Below are 13218 nucleotides of genomic sequence, written 5' to 3' on the forward strand. Positions count from 1 at the left end.
ATGTAAGGGACATTGGAATTTATCCTGAATTGCATGCTATTACTTATTTTCAATTCCTGATGGAGCTGAGATCTTATTTGTTATGCTATAACTTTTACAGATCAGGTATAGTTTTATTACCCATAAAACGCACTGAGATAATGTGGATAAATTCTTTACGAAAGTTTAATAAGAGAAAATTAAGAAAAAAAATTAGAGATTAAAATTACTCAAATACTGTAATTATTTTTTTCTCTGTATTTCTTGACAATAAGGAATGCACAATAAACACAATAAATTTGTGGTCTCTTATTTTCCTTTCCATAGACATTAATACAAAATAGTCGTGTTACCTTTATCTTTTTGGAGATCATTTTTTAATTTCTCAATAACGAATGCATTTTTTTCCATTTCTTTGGTATACTGTTCAACTTGCTCAGTAAGCAATCTTATCTGAGCATCTCGCTCTTGCACACCCTACAATGAAAAAAACCCAGAAACTCCATTAAAGGATCCTTCTTTACTGACAGGCAAACTACCAATACAGAACACCACACAGTAAATGAAGAAATTACGTGTAGCTAATACAAATCAATTTGTAGAACATCAAACATACTGTACTTACAACAGAGAGTTCAGATATTATCTAGAAGTTTGGTATATAAATGCAAAGCAGGAAAAATAAAAGAAAAAGTAAAAATAAAGCAATCAAACACACAGAAAAAAAAAGCACTGTAGTATAACAATTTTAAATGGACACAAGACTCTCAGATTTTGTTAATGTTAGATGAAAAGTTTCAGATGATACAGGTTCTTTACAGCTTCCTCAGCAAACAAATGCCCTTGGGAACTGAGAGATACAAGTTCAAGATAATGAGAACTAACAATTCATCATACATAACATGTGAATTGCAGACTGCCTGTCAGCAAATAATCTAACTTTTAAAAACTTATCACACGTTGTTTCATTTGCATATATACAATAATATACATACAGACTGTGAAAGTGACTTCTATTCATATTACACTATTTCTGTGCTTGTACATGAACTTTAGAAACAACATCGAAAGTGTAATGTTATTTTTTTCTGTCATGAATAAAAGAAGTGGAGAAAGATAAAAAAGAGACTTGAAAAAAGTTATAGGCAGTAAAAATAATGAAAATGTACAGATCTCAAGATTGTTGTCCTTTCTTTATACTAGTGTTCTGAAAAAGAAATTCTAAAGCTTTCTTAGGGGACAAGTAACCACATTTCAAATCTAAAGGTACAGAGTTTAGCAAAGTTGTAAGGAGCTGAACATAGTCTTTTAGAGTATAAACATACACTGAACTATAGCAAGCTCAGTCCATTTGAGTAAAAACACAGAGCAGTGCCTTCATTTATTTTTAAGTGTCTGCTTATAAAACATGTTTATTTCCACAAAACAGTTTTGAATGTCATGCTACTGATGGTCACCCCAAAAAGCAAACTCTACAGCCATTTAGTCAGCTAAAACCAAACTCTGTAACTGCTTATCCAGGTTACTTTTAGCTGCCTTCCTCTTCTGATCATCCAAGACTGATTTGTAATTTAGGTTTCTTTCCCTTGAGAAATTACCTTTGGAAGACTGAATAAATGTATCTCACCACATCGTTGAGGCCACAAGAACCCAAAATGCAAGAGAACTGTCATTAGATATTTATTTAAAAAACTTGAAGCAAGGTAGGAAATTATCCTGGAATCATAGTGTGCACTATCCATAATGAATGTTTCAAGGTTCCTAATGTGCCGCATTATTTTGGGGTTTTATATGGTTTTCAAGACAGTGAGAGACCGTCTTGAAAGTCTTTCAAGACTTTCAGAGTCACAAAGAATTATGTAATTTTGCATGAATGTGAGAAATACTCATATTCATCTAGCCCTATCACAGACTGAACCACAGATTTAATAGCATGGCATCAGATCATGGTATTACACAATACTCTGAGTTGGAAGGGACCTGCAAGGATCATCGAGTCCAGCTCTTAAGTAAATGGCCCATACACAGATCAAACCTACAATCTTGGTGTTATTAGCACTATGTTCTAACCAACGGACCTAATCTCAGCATATGAGACAAATGAACACAGAAAACTAAGTAACAGTTAAGACTCTTCCTTAACCAGCAAATTTAGGACAGAAACTAAGCCATATTTTAGAAACATTACATAATAGTTAAAAAAGATAAATATGAAAGTAACAGAACCAACTACCGAGAGTTCAGTTCATACATACATACAGAGAACCTTCCCTTGTACATTGCCTATTAAGCTAACTCTGCAGTGGAATGAATCGACCTGTCTCAGAATTCTCAAATATAAATAATGCATGTTTTGGTATTTCCAAACTGTGAAAGAGTACATATATTTTTGGTATTTGCATGTTTAGTGAATGGTGATTTCTATGTGTGCAGTTTCTCACATGGACTGTACCTGTTGAAGGGCCAGTATGCTGTTTCTGTCAACATCAAGTTGAACCATTTTCATTTTCTCTTCTAAGTTAAACAACATTTGCTGATACTCTAGGATTTCGTCATCTTTTGAAGCTAAGATTTTCTGAAAAGAAAAATACCATCAGAACCCTTGGATTAATTCCTAAAAAATCATAAAGGGAAGTATTAAAAAATACCTTCCATTCTTCAACTTTTGCATTTACAGCTGCCATGAGTGGATCATCTTCCTCATTCTTTGCTTTCAGCTGGTCTGAAAGGTCCTGAACCTAGACATGACATTTGGATGAGTATCTTCTCACAAAAATGTTTGGGCTTAACCATTGTATGTGTACAAACACTACATCAAGTACATAAAATTTAACAGATTAGCATTAAAGCAGCAAGGGAATGACTCTGAAGAACAGTGTATGACTAACATTTTGTACAAAAAATTTTTGTCATCTTTTGTGTTCTAAAATATGCATCAGATTCAAAGATCACACTACTTTTAAAGAGCATTATTTCAGACGAGTGGGTGTTTTTAACTGGATGGATTGATTGTTAAGCTAAAATATGAAAATATAGTATAAACCTAATACAAATACATTAAATAACGAGTCGGCTCTTACTTGAAATTTGTACTGATCTTTCTCTTTTCGTAACTGATCCATAATAATATCAGATTGCTGCACAATTAGTTTCATTTTGTTATATTCATCAGTCATCTTCTCCATTTCTTGCACTGATTCCTCAAGATTTTTCCTCATTTCTTGGTTTTGAATGTCTAACTTCTCATTAGCTTCAGTCAAGTTCTGAAAAATCAAAGAAAAAGCTGCTTTTAGAAAGTGCCCATCTTAATACCTGAATGAGAACTTGAAAGTCTTATATGAAACTAGCACAGAAGAGAGTATTTCACCTCTAGGTCATCAATTTCAACAAATCCTAACAGCAAATAAAAGATACATCTCCCCTTGTCAGTGACTGCATTACCTCTGCTAGATTCATAGACGCACAGTATATACATGACAGAACCCAATTCCCTTACTCCATGTGACTCCATCCGTAAATTGACATAGTACCATGAAAAACACTATTGTCAGTAAAAGTCTAATAGATACTCAATAGCATGCATAGATTGTTACCTGAATTTCATCCAAATACTGGACAAGCTCAGAGCTTCTTTTGGACAACTGTGATCTGTAATCAGAGTCCTGTCCTCTTCGTAAAGGAATTGTTTCTTTTTGAGAATCTATTTGCCTCTGATAGTCAACTACATCCTGACGTAATTGTTCATTCTGCATAAAAAGTAATCCAAACTTAATGCTATTTCTAAGAGTTGAAGACAAAGTCACTGCATTTCTAGCAAGCTAACACAAAGAGCTAAGACATTCAAAACCCATCCAAATTCCTACAGTCTGTTTTTAAAAAGACTTAGAAGCCTCACCTTTTTCTTTATGCGCTTTTTCTTCATATTAAAAAGGAGAAAACAAGACCAAGAGAACAAAGCATGAAAAATATTAGAAACCAGCTTTGCTTTAGGAAGACTAAATATTAATCAACATAAAGAAAAAACAAAATGGTTTTTTACATACCTGTGTATGCATATACATACTTACGCACACATATGTAAAGGGTTATTTTGACACGTGATTCCCAAGGTTTTACACCAGGACAATAATTAAACAAATCTACTTGGTAACAGTATTTAGAAAAATACTAAAAATTCAAAACATGAAATCCAGACCAAATTAATGCATAGGAGGACTACGCAAATTCGAATGTAGACACCTCCTAACCTCAATTAACTAAGTTTCATTGGAGAATACATAGTACATATTTACTAAATTTAGTTAAATTTCTCTTTGTACCAGTAACAAGGAAATGTCCTAAAACAGAACTAAACATCAAAAATTATAAAGGCAGAAAGACAGTAACATATCTACAAATAAAGTTAAAAATACAGTAAATTGGCAATAATTTTTTGCTAACCTCTCTCCTGAATCTGATGTTTTCATTTTCGGCATCTTCCATTCGAAGAGCAAGCTACAACAAAATGGAAAACCTTTACATGTATTATTAAACACAAGAACTCCAGAAACAAAAAAGAAAATGAATGCACAGTAGTCTTATTTCATCAGTTTTTTTCTTAAATTTCAGAGGCTCTTATCAGAACATCAACTTTACAAAATATTTGACAGAACAGCTTTTAGAGATGTTAAGCTGAAGTCTTTCTTACCTGTTCATTCACTTTCTTCTCTTTTTCCAGTTCTTCTTCTATATCTGCTAACTGTCTCTCTTTTTGTTCTAATTGTTTTTCCAGTTGGCGTATCTCATCACGCAAAAAACGAGTATCACGACCACCAGCAGATCTTTGTGCCTTCTTATGAGCATTAAAATAACATTATAAATAGAGTACAGATATTCAAAACAGAAAAAAGAAAGCAGGTGGTAAGACTACAACAAATGGGATTTATTCAAGTATAAAAAAATACAATGAATTACTCACACGATAGTGGTGAATATTCAAAAATCCATTAATGGTATTTGCTGAAGTGTAGGGCTATTTCAACTCTTTACAAGATTAAAATACTAGTCTAAAGAAACTCACTTAAAAACCTCGCCAAAGAGCACTCTATAAACTAACAAAATTTTAAAACATACCTCTAATTCATTTTGAAGTTTCATCATCTTTGTTTTAAAATTGTTTTCTGTTAAGATAGAACAGATATAGTGAATTACCCAACAAGGTAGAAAGCACATAAAACAACAATGGTTAGCATTTGTCTTTAAAAAATTGGCTTCACTGAAGAAATTGACTTCAGATCAGTTGGTATTTTGTCCAGTTCCCTAAACTCAAAGAAAAAGCCACCAAAAAAACCCACACAAAACCCCAAAACAAAACAAACAAACAAACAAAAAAAAACCACAAAAAACCAACAATACTAAAAAATACATTTAACAAATCATTTAGGAACACCATATGAAAGCCTGTTTACCACATTTGGCTTGCTCTTCCCCAGCTTTTTCAACTTCTTCTAGTGCCAGTTCTACCTCTTGAGTTTTCATCTGAGAAAATAAGTACGGGAAGCAAATAAAAAATGTTTACTGCTAACATAAATGAAAATTGTTCTGTACATCCCACGTTTAAAATGATGACAATATTTACAAAAGAATATAGACTTTCTCTCTTTAAACAAATCAAACTACTCCCATGTTTCCTTGTGCAGACAATTAGGAAGTTCAGACTGTTAAAGTATCTTCTTTAGTAATTTATTCTACAGGGATACCCAAACATTCAAAACATTTATACTGCTGAGAATTAAAAACAGTAACAAAGCCTGTCTAAAGTGAATGTGCTACCCTAAACTGCTGTTATTTCTTCCTTTAAGTACAATTACGAATAAATACAAGAGTGTATGCCAGATTCATAGGATCAGTTTTAGAATGGCGGTGTTTCTTCATTCATGATGATAATTTTATTTGCTTTAAAACTTCAATATCCCAGAAAAAGTTCTATTAAATTAAAATCATTACCAATAACTTAAAACATCTAACTAATTTTTGAGGAATTTGTTTGCATTTTCTATCTATATTAGTCCAATTCGCTTCACTTCCCACTACTAAAAGCCTACAGCTACGTGCAGGTACTCTGGTGCTAGCACACATTTAGCATATAAATTATCTTAAAATAACCAGTGTTTTCAGGAAAAAAAAAAGAATAATGATGTTTTCATTTAAACAAAAAAATAATCAAATGCATCTGCAGTATTGTAGAAATTGAGGATTAATACAAACCTTCAATAGAGACTGAGTAATTTTAAAAAGGTGTATCAGTTTTTCTGGAGTTTCAGTTTTTAAGTCTTTCCCATCAACCTAAGGAAAGAGACAACAGTGATTTTATACTAATATCTATGAAATCCACAAAATAAGTCTTTCATGTACGCGAAGGACCAGAGACAATTTAGAGAATCCTTATGTTCCCTTTTTCTCTTGAGTACCTTGGACATGGTCTCCAGCAATCTGTCTGCTAGTTCCTCTTGACGAGGCAGACTATCTGGATCAACTTTCATAAGTTTCTTCCAATCTAAAATAGGTGCCATGCTGAATTTATGATTTTTTTCCTGAAACAGAAATAAGTTATCAAGTTTTATCAGTGCCAATCACTTTTAGGTCAAATGATTAAATGGAGGCTAGCCACTGAACCACACAAGATGATTCTAATAATTGTATCTATTTGTAACACTGATTAACACTCCCTTCACATTTTGATCTACTACAATATAGTAAAACCTTTTTTTCTTTAAGTTAAAAATTATACCATGCATACTCAAAGAATTTTTGACACTAACAGTGAAGATCAGGACACCTGTGACACCCATATTTTAACTTTAATATCCTTATTTTCTTCCCCATTTCTCAGTAGTATTTTTATACTAATGAACAAACACAACTGGATACCCCTTGAACCAGCCCTTGTAGAATAAACATCTCCTTACATTCATAAAAATCATTATTTCTAATATTTAAAACACAACTAACACCACCTTTAGTTTGATACTGTGAGCACCCATTTCTTGACACTAATTTATAAGATATTAAACTCTTGCAAATAAATATCGGGCAGATTTTTAGAATACTTGAATGACGACATGAATCTACCTGGAAACTGACAAAAATCTGATCAGAAAGGGGTGGAAAGTTTTGTTTTACTGCTTACCTACTGGTTGTTGTGGGTCACGGAGACTTCTCACATGCCTGAAAGCCAATACAGTATCTGAAAAAGGCAGAAGAGATTGAATATCTTGGATTATTCTATCCTCTGGAGCTATCTCTAGCTTTTATGATCAATATTTCAAACGCTAAATTCTGCCAAATTTAAAACAGAGTTATTTTTAATCTACTTATTCCCCTAAATTATTAACATGGTATAAATGCTCAAGAAATTATTTTCAATTTTGAAAGAAATAAAACTATCTAGAATAATAAATTATTCAAGAAACTAATGATGGAGTATTCTATTTTATAGAAAAAAAAAAGCTCAATCAGTAACTTTAACAACGCTGAGCATGATTATTTTGAGATCTCTTCTGTCATGCACCCTGTTCATCGTTCAGCATGAAAGACTCCAACAACTGAAAACTCCTCTCTTAGTAAAAGGCTGAAACCAGTATTACTCTTCCAAAAAATATGCCTAAGCATCCTGAAGAGCTGCAGGCCCTTGAAATCCAGCTATATGCTTAAGGGATGATAAAAATCAACCTTTCCTCATCTTTTCTCAATATGTGAACTAGTCAAGAGGTCTCCAATATTACCTATATTTCTTCAATGTTTGCTAAATATAAAGCATGCATTAGATATAATCCATGACTTCATAAGGATGGCATCACATATACATTTTTGCTTTTCTGCTTTGTTGTATGTGGCAAAGGATAATACTAGAAGAATACTGATCTTGACACTTATTCAGTTAATTGAATACTACTTGATTTCAGTAACATACTTGTTTAAGAATTGGAGTTTTTAAACAGTAATTTTTTCTTAAATAATGAGATGTAGGGCTTACAAATATGAAACACCCAACAATCAAAACTATTCTGAAAGCAAATATACAACCTTATTACTGTCAGTCCTTTCCTACCTTCCACCTTTCAAATATCTTTTTCTCTTAACTTACAAAATAATGCCTGAAGAAAATGTCAGTCCTAAAATTTTATCCAAAAGGAGACATATCTGTACATAAACAAAATAATCCAACTTGTTGGGAGATCACAGTATGGTATGGGAGGCACAACCTACAAATACAGTATGTTCTACAGTATGTACATACTTAAAGACAAGTGAAAATTTATTTAATTGAAAAGTTTTCCACCATAGAATTTAGTTTATCCCTTGCCCTCAATTAAATGTGCGTCTTTAGTGGACAGACGATCTGTGTGATGAGACACTGAGATCATGGGTCTACAAAACGTGTGAAGTAGATATGCATATGACATTAGCTATCACAAGACTTTCCTGACTTACTCAAGGAATCAAACATAAATAAAAAGGGCGGATGTTGCAAAGTTCAGCACAGGCAGATAGAAAAGGTCTGGCGAGTACGTTCAAGTACAATCAGACCAACAATTCCCATGGTGCCTATAGGAAACCACGTAAAGAGGAGGCTAAGGTGACGTGATGGTACCTTATCAACACAGTGACATCAAGCACCAGTAGGCACAGCTGTTCTTTTTCTGCAAAGGTGTGTATAATGTCCAGCACAGAGTCACGTACACTTGAGCAAGACCGAATACCAAAAAGTACCACAGTCACAAGGGAGATGTGCTCTGCTAACTCTATTTACTATGGGCAACTCAGATTAAGCTACTTCTGGACTCTCAAATTGCACTACCTGGCCTAGCTCTGCGAAGCAGGAGATGTTAATTGCAAAACCCCAACCATAAGAGGGTCTTTTGCAGGGTTCCAATTTTCTCCCCACTGGTATATCCCAACCCGGGAGTGATACACTGAGAGCCCGTGATCCCTCCAAGATGCTGCCGAGAGACAGTTTTGCCTCCGTTTCATCCAACTCTGTTGAATTAACAAATTGCCTTATTCTCGGCCGCCTTGACCACGAGACACAGCCGAGGCATCAGCTGAGCGCAGCTCCAGCGGGACGCGCCTTTCCCGGGCTCCGCGCTGGGACGCCGCCCGGGCCCCGCGGCCGCCCCCGCCACCCCCGCTGCCTGCAGCGCTGCCAAGACAGCGTGGGCCGCCCCCGCCGCCGGCAGGTCTGGCTCTGCTTCCCGGAGCACCGCCCGCCCCTCGGCCTCACCGCTCCCGGGGGATGGCGGTGGCCGCTGCCAGGCGACGCCGTCAGACTCTCCCGTACAGCCTGATACTCACAGGCGCAGGGAAAGCCGGAGCTCCCGCGGCGCTCACAGACAGGCTCCGCGGTGCCGGGCTGGTAGGCGCGATCCCGCCCGGGCGCGCCGCTCCGCTCCGCCGGGGCAACGATGCCGAGCGACACCCGCGCCGCCGGGCTGCTCTCCGCGCCTACAACTCCCAGCATGCCTCGGGGCCGCCCCGCCCGCCTCCCTCCCAACAGCCTCCGCGGCCCGCAGGGTGGCAGCGGTGCGCGTGCGCCGTGGGCTCCAGTGTCAGGAGCGGCTTCGGAGCGTCCCCGCGGCCTCAGGTGCGGCCTCAGGTGCGGGCTCAGGTGCGGGCTCAGGTGCGGCCGGGCCGGGCCGCTACGGCTGGGAGGGGACCTGCTGGGGGCGGGAGGGTGCGCGTGGAGCAGCTGCTGCCCGTGGTGGTTTTGGGCCTTTCCCCGCTGTCCGTGTGTGCCGGGCCGCAGCCGTGCGCGCTCCGCGCCTGCGGGGCTGCGGTGCGCCTGCGGCCACTCGAGCAGAGCGAGCACGGGCGCGCCCCGGCTCGGCCCCTCCACCGCCCAGCCCGGCCTGCCGTGGTGTGCCTCGCCCAGGGCTGCGGGCAGCGTGCTCCTTCCTGCCCGGCCGCTAGAGGGCTGCGGGGCTGCGCGGGTGCCTTGTGTGTAAGTGTGGAATAGCGGGGGCCCAGGAGGTGTTCATTCTGTGGAGCGGAATAGTGCACCCGACAGGTAACATCTGTAAACTGCTCCAGTCCATTGGGTGCTGGTGACCTGCAAGACAGTCCGAGCTCTGATAGTGGTCTAATAGTCCCAGAAGTTAGGGATCCTGTGTTTTAGTTAAATGGGCGTGAAGGCATCTTTTTGAATAAAAAGGAAAGCCAGCAGCCATTCGAGGCGTGTTTGTCTCTTTGTATTTGTTCATTCAGTAGCTGTGGAGAGCTGAAGGGGGTTTGTTGGTTCGGTTTTTTTCATAATGGAAAGGGGAAGATGATCATAATGTTATCTTTGTGCTTTTGCCCTTTTTCTAGATTATTCATTGTCTTAATTTTCTTTGCTCTTTATTCAATATCGTTATATTTAATGAAGGCTGACAAGATGCAAGATGCATGGCACTCCTTATAGTTATGCAACTTTTTCCAGTCACAGCGTTGCTCTTAAATCTTAGATTCAAAGGGAAGACCTCATCTAGAGTTGGTTAATTATAGTTGGCCATATTGGCTACAAAAAGCAAACTGTGTAGTTAGGGAAGGGAAAGAGACGAGATTATATTTCATGAATGGGTAATGTTACTAAAAATAAAATTCATTTTGGTTAAGTGTAGAACAATGATTTCTTAGTAGTTGTAACTTTTATAGGTGGAATAAGTGACACACAAACTAAAATGGTGCCTTGCTACAAAATAAACTTTCAGGAAATGGGTCCTGAGAATAGATTTTCTCTATCCTGAGACAGAGAAAATAATCTGTTGATGTTCGGATACTTTGCTATAGAAACTTTTTTTTATCCTCTTCATCAGGTTAACAAGCTGTTAAGGCCCATATGGCTTTTTAGTGTGCTCTATGTAATGTGCTTCAGGGTTTTTTACTGTTCTGTTACACAATCCACAGAAAACACACCATTGCATATACTGGTAGCAAAACCACATCTAGGTTCTAATTGCATCTGGTGAGAAGATTGGTGCAGGATTTGGATATGAGGTGGGCCTGGAAACTCCAAAAGAGAAAAAAGAGTAAAAAAGAATGGAAGTATTAACCCCACAAAAAATGAGAAAACGCTTAAAATACAGCATGGCTTAAACTGAGTGAATTAGTTTTTCTTTTGCTCTGCATCACATCTAATCACCTGATGAACTTTGCATAAATGGATCTTCCTTTAGTGGGAATATATACTTTGCTTGTAGTTCTGGAGCAAAAGTTATTCTGGGTCCATAGCGCACAGTTTGACCTACTCTGATTGACAGGAGAGTAGGTTCAGTGTTAAACTAGCTTTGATAACAGGATGCTATTGCAAAGACCTAGTAGAAAAACTGCAATAGGAAAAATCTAATGGAATGTTACTTAAAATACCACAGGAAATCATATACAGACCTAGCATACTAAATAAGGACACACTTAACAAAGTCTAAAGGCTGTGTTTTCAGCTTATACCTCCCATATAAGTTTTGATTGTTCTTTTCAGTTAACAAACATGCAGTTTCTGCTGTTGCATTTCTAGAACACAGAGTGGTGATTGCTGTTATTTCAGGGACACTATTTTTGCATCAGTGTCCTATGAGGAGGCAAACCATTTTTTATGTAGCTACTCAAAATAGACCAGGTATTATTTTGTTACTGTTTGAATGTAAAAATGAATGAAAAAAACCCATCCCTAGAAAACCTGAAGGTATAACTTTGAAATGTGAGATTCTGTTAATGATTTAAGTTATACCTTAAAATACAAACTAGACCTCTGTGGTTTGTATTTCAGCTGATTTGTACCAGTTGCATTGAACAAATTTAAGTTAACCCCCAGCTAAATCAGTATCTGCATCTCACCCACTTTAAAGTTGTGTAATGTTTTGATCCTTGTTGTACCAGAGTAACCTAAAATGTACCGTGTTAGTTCAGCTGCTTGATTGCCAGCAAGCTCTCCATTCTTCCCCTTGGGAAATCTTTCACCTGGCCTGCAAGATGTTTTGACTTTGTATCAGAGCTGCCAGTCCTCTTCTGATTGATCCTTCAGAACCATATGAGGAGAAGGCTGGATGGCGTTGTCTCCTGGGTAGTGAAGATTACTTCATGTTAGCCCTATCCCTCTTGATCTGGTAGTATTTGCAGAAGAAGGTTTTCACAATAAAAATTTTCTTGCTATATTTAATCTGTTCTAGGATCTCAGCAAGATGAAAGGGGAATCCAGGCATGTTTTGTATTACTACTTCTCCCATTTTCCCAAATACTACTTGGCTTCTAGATCAGATTCAAACCCAGTCATTTAAATCTCAGCTGTGAGTGTAAGTTGTTTCGTACTTGAGTTGTACGTTAGAGTGACATTTTTAAAAGATAAATTTAATGGTTGTGTTGGAAAGGGACAAAACAAACAACAGAAACAAAGTTATGATTTCTGTCATTAAACACTTCTATCAAATCAGCAGGAAGAATGTTCAGTTTAGCCCAAGATAAAAAAAAAACACAAAGGTTAGCAAGTAGGCAAGACAAATTAGGATATTAGCAGGTCCTTATAAGCTGAATTAAAATGCTGTTTTTAAGTGACTGCACTACTGGTTGGTATATATATCTCTGCTGATATTCATCAGTTAAGCCACCACCTCTTAGATGAACTTGTTGCTCAACTGTTTAAAAATATTTAAGTTTAGGAGTGGCTCTTTGTTTTCTTCCGCTTCTGATGATTTTCTGTTTGAACTGTAAATATGTTTTAAACAGTTCAGGACCTTTAGTGGTTATCAAAGTTTCTGTCTCTCTAATGAATAAATTTCCAGAAAGGCCTGACTATTTTTTTAGCAAACAATCATAACGCATGTTGTTATTAATGAGTGTGAAAAGTGCCATTACCCTCTAGAAGGAAAAAATTAAATGTACGTTTTAAGTTGCTGAAGTAAGATAGTAAGATGTGTCTTACTATCTAACTTACTTACACAAATATATTTGGGTCTGCGAGGGCCTGTTAATATAAGGTGGCAGATAGCATGGTTATTAGCTGATAGCTTATTATGGAGCGCTAAATAGCTATTGCATGTTTAGGGATTGCAACTCTATTCTTGCCAAAATACACTTCCTATATTTTTCTAAATTGATATGGGCAGAAAATGTCTTCTGCACTCGCCAATTTCCCAACTGTGGATACTTTTAGGACATCATTATGCCTTTTTTTATTTGTGTTAGAGTTTTTCTGTGGAGACTACTATGTTTTGCAGCATGTGGTGCTGA

At 37.3% G+C, this 13218-nt stretch overlaps 2 protein-coding genes across 10 annotated transcripts in view; one reads left to right on the forward strand and one right to left on the reverse strand.

The window, feature by feature from the left end:
- CEP290 (centrosomal protein 290) overlaps positions 1–9444 on the reverse strand; it is a 51712-nt gene extending 42268 nt beyond the window's left edge. Inside the window, exons 1-14 of one of the 5 annotated variants that reach the window (XM_050323766.1) lie at positions 9313–9444; positions 7148–7204; positions 6429–6551; positions 6226–6303; positions 5427–5496; positions 5092–5138; positions 4667–4810; positions 4420–4473; positions 3875–3895; positions 3573–3725; positions 3060–3242; positions 2628–2717; positions 2432–2554; positions 333–456 (exon numbers count right to left, since the gene is read on the reverse strand). In XM_050323766.1, the coding sequence (XP_050179723.1) occupies positions 333–456; positions 2432–2554; positions 2628–2717; positions 3060–3242; positions 3573–3725; positions 3875–3895; positions 4420–4473; positions 4667–4810; positions 5092–5138; positions 5427–5496; positions 6226–6303; positions 6429–6530 (1189 nt within the window). In that variant the 5' untranslated portion in view covers positions 6531–6551; positions 7148–7204; positions 9313–9444. The remainder of the gene's footprint in view (positions 1–332; positions 457–2431; positions 2555–2627; positions 2718–3059; positions 3243–3572; positions 3726–3874; positions 3896–4419; positions 4474–4666; positions 4811–5091; positions 5139–5426; positions 5497–6225; positions 6304–6428; positions 6552–7147; positions 7205–9312) is intronic. The other 4 variants (XM_050323764.1, XM_050323767.1, XM_050323765.1 and 1 more) reach the window with 4 other exon arrangements.
- Positions 9445–9553: 109 nt separating this feature from the next.
- TMTC3 (transmembrane O-mannosyltransferase targeting cadherins 3) overlaps positions 9554–13218 on the forward strand; it is a 28646-nt gene continuing 24981 nt past the window's right edge. Inside the window, exon 1 of one of the 5 annotated variants that reach the window (XM_050324341.1) lies at positions 9554–9625. The gene's annotated coding sequence lies outside the window, so the exon portion shown is untranslated. Of the gene's footprint in view, positions 9638–13218 lie in introns of all 5 variants that reach the window. The other 4 variants (XM_050324342.1, XM_050324340.1, XM_050324343.1 and 1 more) reach the window with 4 other exon arrangements.

The sequence above is a fragment of the Myiozetetes cayanensis genome, unplaced genomic scaffold (genome assembly GCF_022539395.1).
Source record: "Myiozetetes cayanensis isolate MyiCay16 unplaced genomic scaffold, myiCay2020 scf3, whole genome shotgun sequence".
NCBI classification, from domain to species: domain Eukaryota; kingdom Metazoa; phylum Chordata; class Aves; order Passeriformes; family Tyrannidae; genus Myiozetetes; species Myiozetetes cayanensis.